A 21,953-nucleotide genomic window follows, 5' to 3' on the forward strand; every position below is an offset into this window, starting at 1 on the left:
AGCAACTCGCCAAGGCTTCTTCGGCAGCACCTCCCAAACCCACGACCTCTCCCACTTAGAAGGACAAGGGCAGCAGGCGCATGGGAACACCACCACCTCCACGTTCCCCTCCAAGTCACACACCATCGCGATTTGGAAATATATCGGCCGTTCCTTCATCGTCGCTGGGTCAAAATCCTGGAACTCCCTCCCTAACAGCACTGTGGGAACACCTTCACCACACGGACTGCAGCGGTTCAAGAAGGTGGCTCACCACCACCTTCTCAAGGGGCAATTAGGGATGGGCAATAAATGCCGGCTTTGCCGGCGATGCCCACATCCCGGAACAAATTAAAAAAAGAACTTTGGGACATCCCAAAATCATGAAAGACACTATATAAAGGCAAGCATAAAATCAACCATTTTTGAACTTTGGCAATAGAATGGTAATGCAACATTTTTGAAGAATGAGAAAGGACTCAGTAACGAAGAGGAAATATCTGACTGTATTTACCCAGATGGTGCGCGCTTAATGTGGGGACTGAACAGGACCCGACAGAAAACAAAAGGAAAAAAACTGAAGGAACTTCGCTGAGGTGAGGATGAGTTGGATACGTACCTGCTGAAAAATTTAGGTACGAGAGGGAATCACACAATATAGTTCCGTGATTCTAGGGCCTCGGAGCAGAAAAGGCTAAGCGGAGATTTGATAAAGATGTTTTATCATCAAGGGTTTAGATAGAGTAAATAAAGAGTGGCTGAAGGGTCGATAGCCAGAGGGCACAAATTTAAGGTGATTGGCAAAAGAACCAGAGACGACACGAGGAAAAGCTTTTACACGCAACGAGTGGTTAGGATTTGGATCCGCTGCCCAATAGAGTGGTGGAAACAGATTCAATAGTAGCCTTCAAAAGGGAATTGATAAATGCTTGAAGGAGAAATAATTTCAGGGATATGGGGTAAAAGAGCGGGGGGAGAGGGACTGAGTGGGTTGCTCTTCAAAAGAGCCGGCGCAGACTGGATGGGCCGAATGGCCTCCCTGTGTGCTGTACTATTCTCGTTGATAAGAGTCTCCCGAGGTATGGGAAATGGTCCACGTTGTCCAGGGCTTCATACGCCTCAGTAAATACGCTGACTATGATTGGAGTTCAGCCTCTTTATGTGTGCAGATGCAGGCGTCCTCTGCATACTGTAGCTCGATGACAGAGATTGGGGTGGTCTTGAACCTTGCCTGGAGACGACGTGGACCATTTCCCATACCTCGGGAGCCTCTTATCAACAAGAGCAGACATTGACGACGAGATTCAACACCGCCTCCAGTGCGCCAGTGCAGCCTTCGGCCGCCTGAGGAAAAGAGTGTTTGAAGACCAGGCCCTCAAATCTGCCACCAAGCTCATGGTCTACAGGGCTGTAGTAATACACGCCCTCCTGTACGGCTCAGACACATGGACCATGTACAGTAGACACCTCAAGTCACTGGAGAAATACCACCAACAATGTCTCCGCAAGATCCTACAAATCCCCTGGGAGGACAGACGCACCAACGTTAGCGTCCTTGCCCAGGCCAACATCCCCAGCATTGAAGCACTGACCACACTTGATCAGCTCCGCTGGGCAGGCCACATTGTTCGCATGCCAGACACGGGACTCCCAATGCAAGCGTTCTACTCAGAACTCCTTCACGGCAAACGAGCGAAAGGTGAGCAGAGGAAACGTTACAAGGATAGCCTCAAAGCCTCCCTGATAAAGTGCAACATCCCCACCGACACCTGGGAGTCCCTGGCCAAAGACCGCCCTAAGTGGAGGAAGTGCATCCGGGAGAGTGCTGAGCACCTCGAGTCTCGTCGTCGTAGGATGCAGAAACCAAGCGCAGGCAGCGGAAAGAGCGTGCGGCAAACCTGTCCCACCCTCCCCTTCCCTCAACCACTGTCTGTCCCACCTGTGACAGGGACTGTGGTTCTCGTATTGGACTGTTCAGCCACCTAAGGACTCATTTTAAGAGTGGAAGCAAGTCTTCCTCGATTCCGAAGGACTGCCTATGATGACGACGACGATTCTGCAAATCTATGATCTGCCCAAGGGAGCACGGTGTCCCTTGTATCATCCTACGTTGCGGGTTAGTGAGTGAAATCACTCACCCTCTCGGGATACGCAGATTGGATCCCATTGCTGTCGGCATATGGCAAAGCATTGTGACACGTGTGCGAAAGAAACCCAATTCACATCTGATGTAGCCCATTACACAGTTAACAATTGTATGATCCCACATTCTATTTATTGCCGACAAATCTCTTTTTTTACATTTCACACATACCATTCCATATTATTCAGAACACACAGCTTCCTTTCAGAAAGAGTTCACTTCTGTTGCTGGTATTCCAATAAATGTTATCATGATTTGATAAATATTTACTCAAATATTTTCGAGATTAATCTCCTGAGTTAATCATCACGTTGCCAGACATCCAAATGATGATTGACAGCCACAGAATAAGTAGAGGTTATTGCTAGTGACAGGGCTAATGCATAAATCATCGTGTGCTTAGAGAGAGAGAGCGAGCTTAGAGGGCGAGGGAGAGAGGGAGATCGAAAGAGAGCGAGAGAGAGCGTGTGCGAGAGGACAAGCTTAGAGAGAGAGCACGAGAGCGTGAGCTTAGAGAGAGCGAGAAAGAGCGCGTGAGAGAGCACAAGAGCAAGAGCGAGAGAGTGAGGGAGAGGACATGGGAAATAGAAAGGAGGAAGCAAATAATTTGTTTTAATAGAAGTGTATACTTACTGCTCCTGATATAGTTTCCTAAAATTTAAAAGAAATAAACCATAATTAAACCAAATAATAGGTAAAAAATACTAAAAGTTCAAGACTATTTTTAACAAAAGATAAATTACCAAGTATCACAGTGCACTTTTTGAGACCCTTGTATTGGTGCTCTCAAAGTTTCGATAGCGTGGTCAGGAAGGACCTATTGTCCTTAGCAAAGGGGTCAACAATCAGAGGGCATAGATTTATTCATAAAGTAATTGGGGGGAGGATTAGAGGGGATTTGAGGGAAATTTCTTCACCCAGAGGGTGGTGGGGGTCTGGAACTCACGGCCTGAAAGGGTGGTAGAGGCAGAAACCCTCACCACATTTAAACAGTACTTGGATGTGCTCCTGAAGTGCCGTAACCTAAAGGGCTACGGACCGAGAGCTGGAAAGTGGGATTCAGCTAGCAAAGACACGATGGGCCGAATGGCCTCCTTCTGTGCCGTTATTTCTATGATCAAATGATTCTCAGGTGAGTGTGACTCTTTGAACTCAGTAAGCACTTCCACATAAAAAAGAACATAGGCAGTGGTGGTCACAAGCAGTACCCTGAGCATTCAGCAAACAGGCACTTTCACTTTAGGATTGCCAGCTCTAGTTGGAGGCATTCCTAGACATTTGATCGCCTGCTGCTAGACCGTGAGACCTTGGATGTTTGGTTGAGGAATTAATATTGGCCGAGGAATAAATATTGGCCGAGGAAACCAGGACAAACGCCCTTGAAATTGTGCCATGGGATCTTTAATGCCGAGCTGAGCGGGCAGATGCGGCTTTGGTTTAACGTCTCATATGAAAGACGGCACCTCCGACAGTGCAGCATTCCCTCAGCACTGCCCCTCAGACAGTGCAGCACTCCCTCAGTACTGCCCCTCCGACAGTGCGGCGCTTCCTCAGTGCTGCCCCTCCGACAGTGCAGCACTCCCTCAGTACTGCCCCTCCGACAGTGCGGCGCTTCCTCAGTGCTGCCCCTCCGACAGTGCAGCACTCCCTCAGTACTGCCCCTCCGACAGTGCGGCGCTTCCTCAGTGCTGCCCCTCCGACAGTGCAGCACTCCCTCAGTACTGCCCCTCCGACAGTGCAGCACTCCCTCAGTACTTCCCCTCCGACAGTGCAGCACTCCCTCAGTACTGCCCCTCCGACAGTGCAGCACTCCCTCAGTACTGCCCCTCCGACAGTGCAGCACTTCCTCAGTACTGCCCCTCCGACAGTGCAGCACTCCCTCAGTACTGTCCCTCCGACAGTGCAGCACTCCCTCAGTACTGCCCCTCCGACAGTGCGGCGCTTCCTCAGTGCTGCCCCTCCGACAGTGCAGCACTCCCTCAGTACTGCCCCTCCGACAGTGTGGCGCTCCCTCAGTATAGCACTGGAGTGTCAGCCTGGATTTTGTGCTCTAGTCTCCAGAGGGGGACTTGAACCCACAACCTTCTGGCTCGAAGGTGGAAGTGCTGCCCACTGAGCCACAGCTGACACATTTACCTCATACAACACCAGTTACTTACTTCAGAGCCTCAATTTGGTTTCTTAAATGCCGCCGGATTTCTTCGTCTTTGTTGTATGTTTCAAGCAAACTGTTGGCATCATCGTGGTGGTAACAATAGACTTTATAAACTTCTTCTAAAGGAGTTTTAATTTGCAAAAATATTTCACCTGTTTAAAGAAGTGAAGATAACATAAGTTAAAAGGACTCCTGGACACTGGCTTAAGCCTTTCATAAGAATGTAAGAATTAGGAGCAGGAGGATGCCATATACAGCCCTTCGAGCCTGCTCCGCCATTCAATAAGATCAACTCCTGATCCCCATATCCCTTAGTTCCCTTAGAGTCCAAAAATCTATTGATCTGAGCCTTGAATATACTCATCAACTGAGCCTCCACAGCCCTCGAGGACAGAGAATTCCAAAGATTCACCACCCTCTGAGTGAAGAAATTCCTCTTCATCTCAGTCCTAAATTACCGACCCCTTATCCTGAGACTGTGACCCCTGGTTCTAGACTCTCCAGCCAGGGGAAACATCCTCTCAGCATCTACCCTTAATCTTATATCTTTCAATGAGATCACTTCTCATTTTTCTAAATTCCAGAGATTACAGGCCCAATCTACTCAATTTCTCCTCATCGGACAACCCAGGGATCAGTCCAGTGAACCTTTGTTGCACCGGCTCCAGTACATACACAGTACTCTAGGTGTGGTCTCACCAGAGCCCTGTACAATTGTAGCAAGACTTCCTTACTCTTGCCAACTCTCTGTGTCTCTTGTACTTGGACATCCCAAATCTCTCTGAACTTCAACATTTAAAAGTTGCTCACCATTTAAAAAATATCCTGTTTTTCTATTCCTTCTACCAAAGTGAATAACATTTAAGCATACTAGAAAATAAATTAAACCTGCAGGAACTTGCTTCCAACTGACCGTAGTCAAAGCAAGAGTGAGTAACTGTGGCTGCTTGTTCATCCCGAGCTCCCTTCACCCCACCATTGGTGGCCGTGCCATCAGCTGCCTGCGACCGAAGGCCTGGAATTCCCTCCCTAAACCGCTCCACCTCTCCTCCTTTAAGACGCTCCTTAAAACTCTTTGATCAAGCTTTTAAGTCACCCCTCCTAATAAAGATTTAAACTACTTCTCATTTTCTCTGTCGATTGTGAATCAAATACAGAAGGGACCCAAGTCCCAAGTGGTCCTTATCTCGACCCAAGAGCAATGTTGATGGATTCTCGCACAAGTGCCAAGATAATACTAATCTTCTGGCCTCAAGGTGAACTCATTGGAAAAAGAGACACAATTCCCTGAAAGTCCAAGTGCAGCTATGTAAAGCTATACAGAAAGCCAACATCATTTTGGGTTTTATAAATAGAGTTCAAAAGTAAAGAATGAATGATAAATTTGTACAAAACATTGGACGGGTCACAGTTGGAGTACCGTGTGCAGTTTTGGGTAACACACTATAGAAAGGACATCAAATCCATAGAGAGCAGACAGCACAGGGTAGTGCCAGAGAGGGAAACTGTCGTTTTGAGGAAATAATGGGATGACTTCTGCTGAAACAGAAACATCGAAGAACATAAGAAGAATTAGTTGCAAGAGTAGGCCATTCGGCCCCTTGAGTCTGCTCTGCCATTCAATAAGATCATGTGGCTGATCTTCGACCTTAACTCCATTTCCCGCCCGATCCCCGCATCGGTTGATTCCCTTAGGAGATTTAACAGTGGTTTTTAAAATTACGAAGGCTTTGAATTGAGTAAAAACTATTTCCTCTGGTTGGGGAGTTAGTAATGAGGGGTCAAGAATTTAAAACTGCAAGTAAGAGAGTTAAGAGGGAGGTGACTAGAAATGTCTTTGCATGGAGCGTTATTGGGGAATGGACTGCTTTGCCACAGAGAGTGGGTTGAAACAGAGACTGTTGCATCTTATAAAGAAATACTGGATAAATATTGGGGATGAATTTGCGGTCCCTACGGGTGCGTAAGAGGGGCCCCACAAGTTCCGGGTTTAGGCCTGCACTGCGCATGTGGCGAAAACCGGAACTTGCGATCGGCCAAGAATTCTCTTGGCAGATCGCACGAATCTGAAGGAAAAGTGCCTCTGAGGATGGAGAGTTGGGCTCCTGCCCAGTGAAAGCCCGTGAAATTCTCACGCCTGGTAAAAGCAGGCATAAGGCCTGTTTTTACCAGTGTAAGAGTTAAAAAAAAATAGAAAAATAAAATGTTATCACTTATTTATACATTAAAAACCCTGTCCATTTTTATTTTTGGTGTCATTAAAACATATTTACATTTTTTTTTAATTGTTTAAAATATTTATTTAAATGGTATTTTAATTAATTTTAAATATGTCATGTGATTTTTTAAAAATTTATTTCTTGTGTTTCCGTGTTTTTGGAGGTATTCCCATTCATACTTATGGCATTTCCGTAAAAACGGAATTACCACAAGTGTGAATGGGGATCCTCTACTTTCATTGGTTGGTCCGGCCCACGTGATCCCAGGGATACTTGCACACCGACTGAGTTCCTGGGGTACATGGGCCTCTACACTATTTCTGCACCATTATAAGCAGAAGCGGACATAGGGTTATAGGGAGAGAACAGGGCAGAGGTAGTGGTATGGCAGTCGTGAGGGTGTAATCATTGACGGCTTGTGGTAGAGCTGTGCGCTCCCCGACCATCGCAGCAGGCTGGGGAGTGGAAGGAGCAGCGTGGCAGCTGAGCCCAGCATTCTGTGCGGCCCCCGGCCTGCGAGCACCATCGGAGCCGGTCGGGGAGCGGAAGAAAACATAGAAAATGAAACATAGAAAATAGGTGCAGGAGTAGGCCATTCGGCGTGGCGGTGTACCACTCCAGGGAGCAGCCCGTGCTGGAGCAGGAGAGCAACGACAGTGAAAAGGGACATCACCAAGATCCAGGTCGGTGATTGGAGCGTGGTCAGGTACATCAGGAGCGGCGAGGTTGGGGCAATGGAGTGGCGAGAGACGTGATCGTGGCCCAGGAGAGGCACGAGTTCGGGGCCCAGGAGAGGCGAGGGCCCAGGGGCAGCACGGGCCCAGCCCACACTGCGATATGTGAGCGCACTGGGTCCATGCAGCAGAGCTGGTCTCCAGTCGTCCTGGTTAACCCTTGCCACTGGACCAAGACCTAGCTCTGTCAAGCCCCGTGTGGTGGCTGGTGTGCAACGGCCACCCCACGTTAAAAAAATCCACACACAGGCATCTTCCACCCTTCAGGATTTAATTCGGACCTGGAATTTTAGATCCATCATTGAAACACCTGTGAACTTTTTGACGTGGAAGAAAGTCATCCTCGACTCGAGGGACCACCTATGATGATGGGTATTATTTTTGAATTGCTCTAGCATAAAGTCAGTGTGGGCAGATTCCTACATTACAACAGTGACTGCACTTATGGATCACAGAAAGTTAATATGCAGGTACAGCAAGCAGTTAGGAAAGCAAATGGTATGTTAGCCTTTGTTACAAAGGGATTCAAGTAACGAAGTCTTACTACAATTATTGGTGAGACCGCACCTGGAGTATTGTGTAAAAACTTGGTCTCCTTACCCAAGGAAAGACATATTTGCCTTAGAGAGAGTGCAACAAAGGTTCACCAGACTGATTCCTGGGATGAGGGGATTGCCCTATGAAGAGAGCTTGAGTAAACTAGGTCCATATTCTCTAGATTTCAGAAAAATGAGAGGTGATCTAATTGAAACATGTAAAATATTTAAGGAGCTTGACAGGGTTAATGCTGAGAAAATGTTTCCCCTGGCTGGGGAGTCTAGAGCCAGGGGTCACAGTCGCCGAATTAGGGGTCGGCCATTTAGGACTGAGATGAGGAGAAATTTCTTCACTCAGAGGGTAGTGAATCTTTGGAATTCTCTACCTTAGAGAGCTATGGATGCTGAGTCCTTGAGTATATTCAAGACAGAGGTTGATAAGTTTTTGGACACTAAGGGAATTAAAGGATATGGGGATAGTGCAGGAAGGTGGAGTTGAGGTAGAAGATCAGCCATGATGTCATTGAATGGTGGGGCGGGCTCGAGGGGCTGAATGGCCTACTCCAGCTCCTATTTCTTATGTTCTTAAAAAAAAGTACTTCATTAGCTGTAAAGTGCATTGGGACTCCCGAGGTGGTGAAAGGCGCTATAGAAATGCAAGTCTTTTCAGATTAGGCCAAGTGGCCTCCTTTTGCTGTGTAAACCTCTATGGTTCATACAGGGATGTTCATTTGTTGAACACAAATATATCGCAGGTCACCGCTTACATACCGATCATTTGCATTTCTGGTTCATCCTCACTGGCAGCATATTCCAACATTGACAAGAGCTTGGCAGATATCTGATGGACCGATTCAATGTTGCTGAACAACCCATCCACATCGAGACACTCCATCTGCAGAGTCAATTCTACATCAATTTACAAAGACACACCACAACAAACAACAAACACAATCAGGTGACTTAAAGTTTGGTCAAAGAGATACATTTTAAGCAGAGAGAGGTGGAGAGGTGGAGAGATTTAGGGAGGGGACTCCAGGGCTCAGGACCTTGGCAGCTGAAGGCACGGCCACCAATGGTGGGACGATAGACATCAGGGATTCTCAAGAGGCCAGAATTGGAGGAGCGCAGAGATCTCGGGGGTGTTGTGGGGCTGGAGGAGATTATAGAGATAGGGAGGGGCGAGGGCCATGGAGGGATTTGAAAACAAGGATGAGAATTTTAAAATTGAGGCGTTGCTTAAGCGGGAGCCAATGTAGGTCAGCGAGCACAGGGAGTAATGGATGAGCGGGATTTGGTGTGAGTTCGGACACAGGGCAGTGAGCACAGGGGGTGATGGGTGAGTGGGATTCAGTGCGAGTTAGGACACGGGGCAGCGAGCACAGGGGGTGATGGGTGAGCGGGACTCAGTGCGAGTTAGGACACGGAGTCAGTGAGCACAGGGGGTGATGGGTGAGTGGGACTGGGTGCGAGTTAGGACACGGGACAGTGAGCACAGGGGGTGATGGGTTAGCGGGACTTGGTGCGAGTTAGGACACGGAGTCAGTGAGCACAGGGGGTGATGGGTGAGCGGGACTGGGTGTGAGTTAGGACACGGGGCAGTGAGCACAGGGGGTGATGGGTGAGCGGGACTGGGTGCGAGTTAGGACACGGGACAGTGAGCACAGGGGGTGATGGGTTAGCGGGACTTGGTGCGAGTTAGGACACGGAGCAGCAGAGTTTTGGATTAGCACAAGTTTATGGAGGGTGGAAGGTGGAAGGCCGGCCAAGAGAGCGTAGGAATAGTCGAGCCTAGAGGTAACAAAGGCACGGATGAGGGTTTCAGCAGCGGATGAGCTGAGGCAGGGGCGGAGGCAGGCGATGTTACAGAGGTGGAAATAGGTGGACACTGTGATGAATGGATGATATGGGGTACTGCCACAAACATTTAGAGTATGGACAGCTTTGCTGCCCTCATGAAAAAGAATTTGACAACGGTAAAAATATGGATTTGCTTTTACTCTGAAAAGGCCAAGTGATGAGCAAAATCTTAGGGTATTAAAATGTATGACTATAAATCTAAACTAGAAGGATGGAAAAAAAATCTAACTTTTAAGAAATGTCTGGGAACATTACCTGTTTCTCTCTCAGAGGCTGGACAACTTGCGTGATGCACAGATCCAGATCGTTGAGGTGATCTTTCTCAGTCTGTACCAGTTCTTCAATGACCTTTAACCTCCTGCGAATCATGCGTTGCCTCTGCTCCTTTGGGTCCAGTGTTGGGGTCACGGGTGCTTCAGGAATTGCATGTGGAGTCATCTTAGCTGTGGGAGGAGTGGGGGAAGGAAGGAAGAGATATAAGAAGCTAAGATTAGGGAACATTGGAGGTTAATCAGAAACAGCAGTAACTGCAAGAAACCATAGAACAGGAGCAGGCCATTCAGCCCCTTGAGCCTGTTCCGCCATTCAATGAGATCATGGCTGATCTCTACCTCAACTCCTTTCACAGAGGGGTCAATAACCTGGGGACATAGATTTAAAGTAGTTGGTAGAAGGATTAGAGGGGAGATGAGGACAAAAATTTTCACCCAGAGGGTGGTGGGGGTCTGGAACTCACTGCCTGAAAGGGTGGTAGAGGCAGAAACCCTCACCACATTTTAAAAAGTACTTAGATATACACTTGAAGTGTCGTAACCAACAGGGCTACGGACCGAGTGCTGGAAGGTTGTCTTCTTCTTCTTAGGCAGTCCCCTGGAGTGGAGGATGACTTGTTTCCACATTAATATGAGTTCAAAGGTGCCTGACATCGACAGAGCAAGGTCTTGGTCCAATGGCAAGGAGATCCAAGACGATTGGAGACCAGGCTCTGTTGCATGGGTATAGCACACATGCACACACATATTCCTAGCTCTTTTTCGACCGGCACAGACACGATGGGCCGAATGGCCTCCTTCTGTGTCGTAATTTTTCTATGATCTACCACCTCGCATCCGTAACTCACAATACCCCTGCACAGCAAAAATCTATAAATCTCAGTTTTGACATTTTCAATTGATCCCCAGCCCCAGCAGCGTTTTGGGGGGGAGAGTTCCAGATTCCCAGCACCCTTTGTGTGAAGAAGTGCTTCCTGGCATCACCCTGAACGGCCGGGCTCTGATTTTAAGGTTAAGGTTACACCACGTCAGAGATTAACACCAGTCGCTGGAGAAATACTACCAATGATGCCTCCGCTAGATCCTACAAATCCCCTGGGAGGACAGGCGCACCAACGTTAGTGTCCTCGAGCATTGAAGCACTGACCACACTGGATCAGCTCCGCTGGGCAGGGCCACATTGTCCGCATGCCAGACACGAGGTTCCCAAAGCAAGCGCTCTACTCGGAACTCCTTCACGGCAAACGAGCCAAAGGTGGGCAGAGGAAACGTTACAGGGACACCCTCAAAGCCTCCCTGATAAAGTGCAACATCCCCACCGACACCTGGGAGTCCCTGGCCAAAGACCGCCCTAAGTGGAGGAAGTGCATCCGGGAGGGCGCTGAGCTCGAGTCTCATCGCCGAGAGCATGCAGAAACCAAGCGCAGGCAGCGGAAGGAACATGCGACAAACCTGTCCCACCCTCCCCTTCCCTCAAACACTGTCTGTCCCACCTGTGACAGGGACTGTGGTTCTCGAATTGGACTGTTCAGCCACCTGAGAACTCATTTTTAGAGTGGAAGCAAGTCTTCCTCGATTCCGAGGGACTGTCTATGATGATGATGAGGATAATGTAATGATAAATTCTGACCATCTGTGGCTCAGTGGGCAGCACTCTCGCCCCCGAGTCAGAAGGTTGTGTGTTCAAGCTCCACTCCAGGGACTCGAGCACATAATCCAGGCTGAAATTCCAATGCAGTGCTGAGGGAGTGCCGTCTTTTAGATAAGACGTTAAACCGATACCCCGTCTTCTGTCTCAGGTAGATATAAAAGATCCCATGGCATTATTTCAAAGAGTGGGGAGTTCTGGACAATATTTATCCCTGAACCATTATTACTAAAAACAGATTATCTGGTCATTATCACATTATTATTTGTGGGAGCTTGCTGTGTGCAAATTGGCTGCCGCGTTTCCTACATTACAACAGTGACTACACTCCAAAAGTACATAATTGGCTGTAAAGCGCTTTGGGGCATCCTGAGATTGTGAAAGGCAAGTCTTTTTTTTTCACAATAAGCTCATTAACGGCAGGGTATGTGGTTCCCAGATGATCTGCAGCTCCTGATACTGAGCCCAATTTCAGCTCAGCCCTGTTTTATATCTGTTATGTATGCAATACAGGTTCAAACTGAGTACTGTTTAACTAAGCAAGGTACATCCTTGCTTCTGCTTTATTTAGACCCAAAGTGCCTGACTCTCAAAATGGCTGACCTTTTATACCTGAGCAGCACCATGTGCGTGCTACTCAGTGGCCTCCAACAATGACGCCATCTGGTGGCTACAACAGAATGTACACACATGACAATACCCTCATTCCATTTCAATACATAGCACCTTACAGCACAGAAGAGCGATCCGATTAGTCCCACTACCCCCTGCTCTGTTCCAAATGCTTTGCAAATGTTTCTGTTTCAAGCATTTATCGAATTCCCTTTTAAAAGTCGCTACTGAATCTGCTCCCACCGCCCTTTCAGGCAGCGCGTTCCCGATCGCAACAACTCGTTGAGGAAAAATATTTCTCATCCCCCGTGGATTTTTATCAATTATCTTAAATTTGTGTCCTCTGGTTACTGACCCTTCTGCTGTGGAAACAGTTTCTCCTGATTTACTCTATCAAGACACCTTCATGATTTTGAACACCTCTATTAAATCCCTCTTAATCTTCTCTGCTCCAAAGAAAACAATCCCAGCTTCTCCAGTCTCTCCCTGTAACTGAAGTCCCTCATCCCTGGTACCATCCTGGTCAATCTCCTGCAACCTCTCCAAGGCCTTCACATCCTTCCTACAGTACGATGCCCAGAATTGGACACAATACTCCAGCTGGGGCCGAACCAGTGTTTTAAAAAGTTTTACCATAAATTCCTTGCTTTTGTACACTCTGCCGCTCTTTGCTAAGGCAAAGGGTCCCAGATGCATTTTTAAAATATAAAAATGGCCTTCCCAACTTGTCCTGTCACCTTCCAAGGTTTGTATGTGTACACCCCCAGGTCTCTCTGTTGTTGCACCCCCTTTAAAATCATCATAGGCAGTCCCTCGGAATCGAGGAAGACTTGCTTCCATGCCTGAAGTGAGTCCTTAGGTGACTGAACAGTCCAATACGAGAACCACAGTCCCTGTCACAGGTGGGACAGATAGTCATTGAGGGTAAGGGAGGGTGGGACTGGTTTGCCGCACGCTCCTTCCGCTGCCTGCACTTGATTTCTGCATGCTCTCGGCGACGAGACTCGAGGTGCTCAGCGCCCTCCCGGATGCACTTCCTCCACTTAGGGCGGTCTTTGGCCAGGGACTCCTAGGTGTCAGTGGGGATGTTGCACTTTATCAGGGAGGCTTTGAGGATGTCCTTGTAACGTTTCCTCTGCCCACCTTTGGCTCATTTGCCGTGAAGGAGTTCCGAATAAAGCATTTGCTTTGGGAGTCTCGTGTCTGCCATGCGGACAATGTGGCCCGCCCAGCGGAGCTGATCAAGTGTGGTCAGTGCTTCAATGCTGGGGATGTTGGCCTGGTATTCCGAAACCGCCGGTGAACTCTTCAATGAAATTCCCGCCGGGTGGTCTTCTGCCAGAAACGAAGAACACCGCCGAAAAACCTGGTGGAAATGCTCACCAAATTCCAGCCCATATATGTTTGTTCAATTTCTAGGCACTATAAATTAAATGGTACAGATGCGCCAAGATTGCGGGATTTATCCATATCTTGCCCAGCAAATGTCCTCAAAACTCTTGCTCCTGATAAAAGCAGGCACATGGCCTACTTTTACAGGTGTAAGAGTTTTAAAACACACTTAAAACATAAAAAATAAAATTTAAAAAACACATTTTATTTTTAAAAATCTTGCCCACTATGTTAAATTAATTTTAAAGAATAATTTAAAAACTTTTAAAAATTGGAAAACTTTTTTTTTTTAAATAATACATAAATAACTTTAATTTAAATTAATGTTAAATATGTAGTGTATTTTTAAAAAAAATTATTAATGCTTTGGGTGTTTGGGGGGGGTTTCTCATTCATAATAATGGGAAGTCCAACTTACGGAGTTCCCATTATTATGAATGAGAACACACTTTACCTGATTGGCTGCCAGAGCCATGTGACTCCAGCTCCAGCCCTGCGCATGTCCCGACACGCACGCTCTGCGACATGCAGTCAGTGGAGGCCTCAGGACCGGGAATGTGTGTGGGCGCAGCAGGAACAGGTAGGTGCATGTCTTTTAAAAGTTTTTCCCTCGATTGTCCACGGGAAGCAGCCAACCGGGATTTCTGGGCCAATATAATTGGATTTTAAGAAGACATTTTTGAAAGAAAGAACTTGCATTTATACAGCGCCTTTCACATCGTCAGGACATCCCAAAGCACCACAGTCAATGATGTACTTTGAAGTGTAGTCACTATTGTAGAAAAACACAGCAACCAATTTGTATACAGCAAGACCCCACAAATAGCCATGAGATAATGACCAAGTAATCCTCTCTGACACAATATCTGTTCACGCATCAACTTGCTGCTTGACGAACTCCACTGGCTTCCCCTGGATCGCTCTTTCAAAGAGCCAGCACAAGCACGATGGGCTGAATGGTCAAACTCTATGGTTTCAAAATCCTCATCTTTGTCTTCAAATTTTCATATCTGTGCAACCGCCCCCAGCCCTACGTCCCAGCTCCCATATTATGCTGTCCCGCCCACGGTCTATTGTGAGTTTATCCCTCCCCTCCCTGCGATCATTATCAGTACAGCACTTCTGAACACTTTCACAAAAATCTTGCTTCCTCTTCCCCACCCCACTAGAACCTACCTCTTTGGTGACGCTCTCCATCACCTCATCCAATCCTCCTCCTTGGGCGAGCGTGATACACCTTGGACCATTTTACCACGTTAAAAAGGTCCTACATTAACCTAAGTTTTGTTGTAATGCAAGTTTAATAAGCAACCTTGGTCTAAGTTTTTTTTTTCGTTCTTGGGATGTGAACGTCGCTGGCAAGGCCGGCATTTATTGCCCATCCCTAATTGCCCCTCGAGAAGGTGGTGGTGAGCCGCCTTCTTGAACCGCTGCAGTCCGTGCGGTGAAGGTGCTCCCACAGTGCTGTTAGGGAAGGAGTTTCGGGATTGTGACCCTGCGACGATGAAGGAACGGCCGATATATTTCTGAGTCGGGTTGGTGTGTGACTTGGAGGGGAACGTGGAGGTGGTGGTGTTCCCATACGCCTGCTGCCCTTGTCCTTCTAGGTGGTAGAGGTCGTGGGTTTGGGAGGTGCTGCCGAAGAAGCCTTGGTGAGTTGCTGCAGTGCATCTTGTAGATGGTACACACTGCAGCCACGGTGCGCCGGTGGTGGAGGGAGTGAATTTTTAAGGTAAGGTTTGGCCATGCATTAAGCATGGCATCTTCAATAAACCGATACACACACTTCCGTACACGCTAGCCATTTGTCGATTACCAGACAAACCTCTAGAATCTCCTGAGTCAAAGTAATTGAAGAAAATCTGGGGATAAAACCTCGGTTAGACCACATTGGGAATACTGAGCACAGTTCTGGTCTCGCTATTACAAAAAGGATATAGAGGCCCTGGAGAAAGTGCAAAAAATATGTACAAGAATAATACCAGAGCTGAGAGGTTATAACTATCAGGAAAAACTGAACAGGCCGGGGCTCTTTTCTACAGAAATGAGAAGGCTGCAGGGTGACCTGATTGAGGTCTTTAAAATGATGAAGGCGTTCGATGCAGTATAGATGTAGAGAAGATGTTTCAACTTTTGAGGGAGTCTAAAACTAGGTGCCATAAATATAAGTTTGTCGCTAATAAATCCAATAGGGAATTCAGAACAAACTTCTTTCTTCAGAGAGTGGTGAGAATGTGAAATTCACTACCATAGGGAGTAAGTGAGATGAATAGCATTGATGCATTTAAGACAAGCTCGATAAGTACATGAGGGAGAAAGAAATAGAAGGTTATGGTGATAGGTTGAGATGAAGGAGGGTGGGAGGAGGCTGGTATGGAGCATAAACGCCCGCATAGACCAGTTGTGCTGTAAGTACTTTGCAAATTCTATGTAAGAGCTGGTAAAAGGCTAATTTAAGACTATTAATGCAAAGAGTGATTGACATAGGAATGGACTTGTAGGTAAGGGAAGGTGCTGGCAGAGGGGACTGTAGGCTTTCTAGATGAATGAACTAAGATCGGCTGACTGGCCATTCTTATCTTTATTTACTGTGTTGTCTTGTGAATAAACCTTTCATTGAATTAAAAATGGAAAAACAAATATTTAATCATGAAAATGTATTTAGCCTTTGTTGGAAATTAAATCAATAACAACCACCATTTGAGGGAGTTTGCTATTGGTGGAGATACAATGACCAAATACGGTGCTCAGAGATAACCAGTGTGTGTCATAGGCTTTCTGTAACTATGGCTATGCACACTGGGGCACAACTGGTCTGCTGAGCTTTGAACTCTGACCTTTCATCACTGGATCCCAAGTTTAAATTCAACCTGACTGAAGGGATGGCATTCCGCACCTCTTCCAGTTAGAAGTGAAATGTGATTGGGCCGGCTGTCACAATACAATTCCCCAATGCAAAAGAAACTATAGCAGGCACCAGTAATATGGCACTAAAACTAGCTCACTCACTCAAAATGAACATCTGGTTCACTATTGCGGAAAGTGGAAAATACCACAATGTAGCAATAGTAAAGAAAGACAGACTTGCATTTATATAGCGCCTTTCACAACCTCAGGACGTCCCAAAGCGCTTTACAGCCAATAAAGTACTTTTTGAAGTGTAGTTACTGTAGGAAACGCAGCGGACAATCGGTGCACAGCAAGCTCCCACAGACAGCAATGACCAGTTCATCTGTTTTAGCGATGTTGGTTGAGGGAGAAATATTGGCCCCAGGACACTCCCCTGCTCTTATCTCAATAGTGGGATCTTCTACATCCACCCAAGAGGGCAGACCGGGTCTTGGTTTCACGTCCCATCCCCAAGACTCCGACAGTGCACCGCTCCCTCAGCACTGCACTGGAGTGGCAGCGGGACTTAAACCCAAAACCTTCGGACTCAGAGGCAAGACTGCTGCCCACTGAGCCACGGCTGACACTAGTAAAATACTATGGCCCATATTTTGCTGCCCCTACGGGCGCGTTAAAACCCGGAACTTGCGATCTGTCAAGAAAAAGGGCATCCATGGGCGGAGAATTGTGCTATTGGCCCAACTTCTGCCCAGCGAATGCCCATGAAATTAGCCTAAGGTCTGTTTTTAACCAGAGTTTAAATGAATATAAAACATTTTTTTTCAATTATTTAATCATTAAAACACCTGTAAAATAAGTTACGTTTATTTTTAGTCCCTTTAAAACATTTACATTTATTTTTCAAATAATTAAATTTTTATTTTAAATGTTTAATTACATTTTAATAAATTTTAAATATGTTTGTTTTTTTATTTGTTATGTTGGTGTGTTTTTTAAAGTGATCCCCATTCATGCTTATGGGGATTCTATACATACAGAATGAATGGGGATCCCCCTTCTTTTATTGGTTGGGCCAGCCCATGTGATCCCAGGGGCGCTTGCGACCCACCTGCACCCCTGGGATACCTGTACCTTTTCTCATGCCTACACCTAGAGGCCCAGGAGTGCGAGTCTCCGTGGATCCAGGACCCTTGGGTAGGTGTGTGGATTTATTGCCTCTGCCTCCGACCGCAAATTCAGACCCAATGACTTCTTTATGCCACATTTAGATGGAGATGGGTAGGGATGGTCAGTCGAGAGAGAATGCGTTTAAATCTGGAGCCAGGCTGGATGGCAGGAAGTATTTTTGTTTTGCAGATTCTTTGCTCTCTCGAACAGACGATCCAAAATAATGATGGACATGGATTCATTAAAAGGGTACTTGGCTTGAAAGACGACGACATCTGTGCTTATAGACAGTAAATTGCTACTCTGTTGGGATTATGAGGTGTTATGGGCTACCACATTCTCCTGGTGAATTAAAATCGATTGCCTTAAGCAGTTGGAGAGGATTTTTATTGGAGTCGCCACAGATATTTTTTTCTATGTCTGTTTCTTGGCTGTTCCTGGAGGTAGGGTGGTTTTTGGGATGGGTAAGTGGTGTACGATTGTGCAGTGTTGTCTGGATGGTGTTGGGTGAACCTCGTTTCCTTTCTTGCCCCTTTGTCTATGTTCAAAGGAGCAGGTTCTGTTTGCCTTGGTCCCTGCCTGTCTAACGGGGAGCATTCCACAGCGTGCCAGCAACACTGAAACAAAACCGAGCGTAAACTCTCCTCCTGATTCCCCAAAGCCTTTCCACCGTCTACAAGGCACAAGTCAGGAGTGTGATGGAATACTCTCCACTTGCCTGGATGAGTGCAGCTCCAACAACACTCGAGAGGCTCGACACCATCCAGGACAAAGCAGCCACTTGATCGGCCCCCCATCCACCACCTTCAACATTCACTCCCTCCACCACCGGCGCACCGTGGCTGCAGTGTGCACCATCTACAAGATGCACTGCAGCAACTCGCCAAGGCTTCTTCGGCAGCACCTCCCAAACCCGAGACCTCTACCACCTAGAAGGACAAGGGCAGCAGGCGCATGGGAACACCACCCCCTCCACGTTCCCCTCCCAGTCACACACCATCCTGACTTGGAAATATATCGGCCGTTCCTTCATCGTTGCTGGGTCACAATCCTGGAACTCCCTCCCTAACAGCACTGTGGGAGCACCTTCACCACACGGACTGCAGCGGTTCAAGAAGGCGGCTCACCACCACCTTCTCAAGGGGAAATTATGGATGGGCAATAAATGCCGGCCTTGCCAGCAACGCCCACTTCCCAAGAATAAAAAAATAAACAGTTCTTCCCGAAAGCCTAACACTGATACTTTGTTTGTGGCTCTCTTCAAATTTATCACGTCAGTGATCTTTCTGCTGAAGGGAATTACCTGATGAGGAATCAAAACCAAAGTGACTTCCTTAAGTGGGCTTCACTGCAGCACTCAGAGGTGGGATTAAAGTCATCAATGGAATGTTTTCAATCTACCAGAAACTATTACCGATAAAACTCATTACATAATAGGCTGAATCTTAACTGGTTTAACCTTGTACATCATGGAGAGGGACACAGACGCCCCAAAAAATGCTCATAAAAGGGCCAGTAAAAAATCCTTTGCTGTCATGAGAGGCTGAGGGAAATGGGTATTTATACTCGAGAAAAGCACAGGCTTCGAGGAGACCTGATTGAGGCATTTAAAATGATGCGTAAATGTGGACAGATTATTCACATTCGAGAAACGAGGGAGAAGAAGTGAACTTGTGTGCATGCTGCAGAAGGTGAGAGCTAGGCTAAATGTCAGGAGGCTTTCTGTTCCCTGAAGGACAATGCCCTTTGGAATCGGTTGCTGGCTGGTGTAGCGAGTCCCGATTGACTGTTTTTACGGAGCCTCTCCGAAGCTCGACCATTAATTGAAATAGTGAATCGTACAGCACTGAAGGAGGCCATTCGGCCCATCGTGCCTGTGCTGGCTCTGTGACAGAGCGATCCAATCAGTCCCACTCCCCCCGCTCTTTCCCCACAGCCCGGCAAATCTTTCCTTTTTAAGTATTTATCCAATTCCCTGTTTGAAAGTTACGATTGAATCTGCTCCCACCGTCCTTTCAGGCAGCGCGTTCCCGATCACAACAACTCGCTGCGTAAAAATATTCTCATCTCCCCCTCTGGCTCTTTTGCCAATTGCCTTAAATCTGTGTCCCTCTGGTTACTGACCCTCCTGCCACTGGGAACAGTTTCTCCTTATTTACTCTATCAAAACCCTTCATGATTTTGGACATCTTTATTAAATCTCCCCTTAACCTCTTCATCGCCGCATTGGTTCTTTTTGCTTGTCGAGTTTTTTCCCCCGGACGTTTTGTATTTCATCACCAGCTCGGAGCACTAGGTTCGATTTTAATTTTTGTTCGGACCCGAGACCTCCTGCTCCAAGGGAAGAGGTCGGAGCCATTTTTAAGACTCCAACATCATATCTCTGGAACTGGCAAACTGTGGCTGCAAGTGCGATATCCCACTGCTGCTTGCTGGATTCAGGCCGGCTCAATATCAAGCGGCAAGCCCACATTCTCACCGCTCTCTGGGGAAAGAAGTTTCTCCTCAATTCCTTGTTGGATTTATTAGTGACTAGTTCTGGTCTCCCCACAAGTGGAAACATCTTCTTCATGTCTACCCTTTCATAATCGTGAAGACAGGTCACCCCCTCAGCTTTCTCTTCTCTAGAGAAAAGACCCCCATCCTGTTCAGCACTTCCTGATAAGTATAACCTCTCAGCTCTGGAATCATCCATGTGGATCTTGTTTGCACCTTCTCTATATCCTATTTGTAATATGGAGATCAGAACTGTGCAAGTGTGATCTGACTAGTCTCATCATCATCATAGGCAGTCCCTCGAATCAAGGATGACTTACTTCCATGTCAAAAAAAAGATAAGTTCACAGGTGTTTCGAGTGAAGAATCAGAACTACATCCTGAAGGGTGGAAGATACCTGTGCGTGGATTTTTTTTAACGTGGGGTGACCGTTGCACACCAGCCACCACACGGGCTTGACAGAGCGAGGTCTTGGTCCAGGGGCAAGGACGACTGAAGACCTGCACACATATTCGCTGGCCCATGCTGCCCCTGGGTCCCGAACTCACACCTCTCCTGGGCCCCGATCACGTCCCTCCACAGTCTCTCGCTGCTCCTGCTGTACCTGCCCACGCTCCAATCACCGACCTGGACCTTGCTGACGTCACTCTTCACTGCCGTCGCCCTCCTGCACCAGCTCGCGCTGTACCTTGTAGTGGCATGCCTCCACGCTGCTCCCGAGGCCGCATGCCACTCCTGTTATAGCCCCGACCTGCCGCTGATGGTTTCTCACAGGTCGGGGCCTCCATGCTGCTCCCTGGGCCAGTCTATATATGTGTAACATAATGTCTCTGCTTTTCAAGGCTGCTCCTCTAGAAATGAACCCGTGTTTGGTTTGCATTTTATATGGCCTAATTAACCTGTGTTGCTATTTTTTATGATTTGTGTATCTGTATCCCCAGATCCCTTTGCTCGTCTACCACATTTAGACTGAGTAGATGGCCTCCTTATTCCTCCTACCAAAAGGCACCTCCTCACTCTTATCTATATTGAAATTCATTGGCCATTTGCATGCCCATTCTGCAAGCTTATAAACGTCACCTTGTATTTTATCACAGTCTCCCTCGGTATTAACTATACCCCGAATTCGGTGCCATCCGCAAAGTTTGAAATTGTATTTCCGGTTCCAGAATCCAAATCACTTATGTAAATGGCGAAACAACAGTTGTCCCAGCACCGATCCCTGTGGAACACCACTACCCACCGTCCTCCGCTCTCAACCGCTATCCTTAACCCCCTACTCTTTGTTTGCTGCTCTGTAGCCAGCCCGCTATCCAACGTGCCCTTTAAGCTGCCCAGCCACGCAGCACCACGGCGGCCCCGCGCAGCACCGCGGCGGTCCCGCGCAGCACCACGGCGGCCCCGCGCAGCACCACGGCGGCCCCGCGCAGCACCACGGCGGCCCCGCGCAGCACCACGGCGGTCCAGCGCAGCACCACGGCGGCCCCGCGCAGCACCACGGCGGCCCCGCACAGCCGGCTCACTGGCTTCTGAATGGAAAAACCGCGCATGCGCGGAAATCTGAACGGGCTGCGCAGCCTGTTAAAGGGGCCACGCACCCCAAAAAACAATTAAAGGGAGCGTTGCTGCTCTCCATTCTACTACTTGTCCCCTGACTGCTGGGCACAGACGCTACCTTCTATAGAAACAGCATATCCTGGAGGGAGCTTCGAGCATGCAACGCCTCTTGGGGTTTGAATAACCACAGATGGATTCTAGCCTTTTATCTTGAGACTTATGTTTTCATCTTAACCCCTTGGCGTGTTATGCCCTTGCGTAGCACTTCAGCTAATGTGTTATCCTACATTTAACATTCTTCCATCAACCATGTGATGGTGTTATCGTATGCT

The 21,953-nt window shown here is 47.5% G+C and overlaps 1 protein-coding gene across 1 annotated transcript in view; it reads right to left on the reverse strand.

Annotated features, from left to right (window-relative positions):
• Positions 1-21,953, reverse strand: part of arhgef38 (Rho guanine nucleotide exchange factor (GEF) 38) — a 107,178-nt gene that overhangs the window by 43,551 nt on the left and 41,674 nt on the right. The window contains exons 2-5 of the mRNA XM_070862543.1: positions 9,882-10,069; positions 8,538-8,661; positions 4,282-4,429; positions 2,756-2,773 (exon numbers count right to left, since the gene is read on the reverse strand). Of these exons, the coding sequence (XP_070718644.1) occupies positions 2,756-2,773; positions 4,282-4,429; positions 8,538-8,661; positions 9,882-10,069 (478 nt within the window). The remainder of the gene's footprint in view (positions 1-2,755; positions 2,774-4,281; positions 4,430-8,537; positions 8,662-9,881; positions 10,070-21,953) is intronic.

The sequence above is a fragment of the Pristiophorus japonicus genome, chromosome 2 (assembly GCF_044704955.1).
Source record: "Pristiophorus japonicus isolate sPriJap1 chromosome 2, sPriJap1.hap1, whole genome shotgun sequence".
Taxonomy (NCBI): Eukaryota; Metazoa; Chordata; class Chondrichthyes; family Pristiophoridae; genus Pristiophorus; species Pristiophorus japonicus.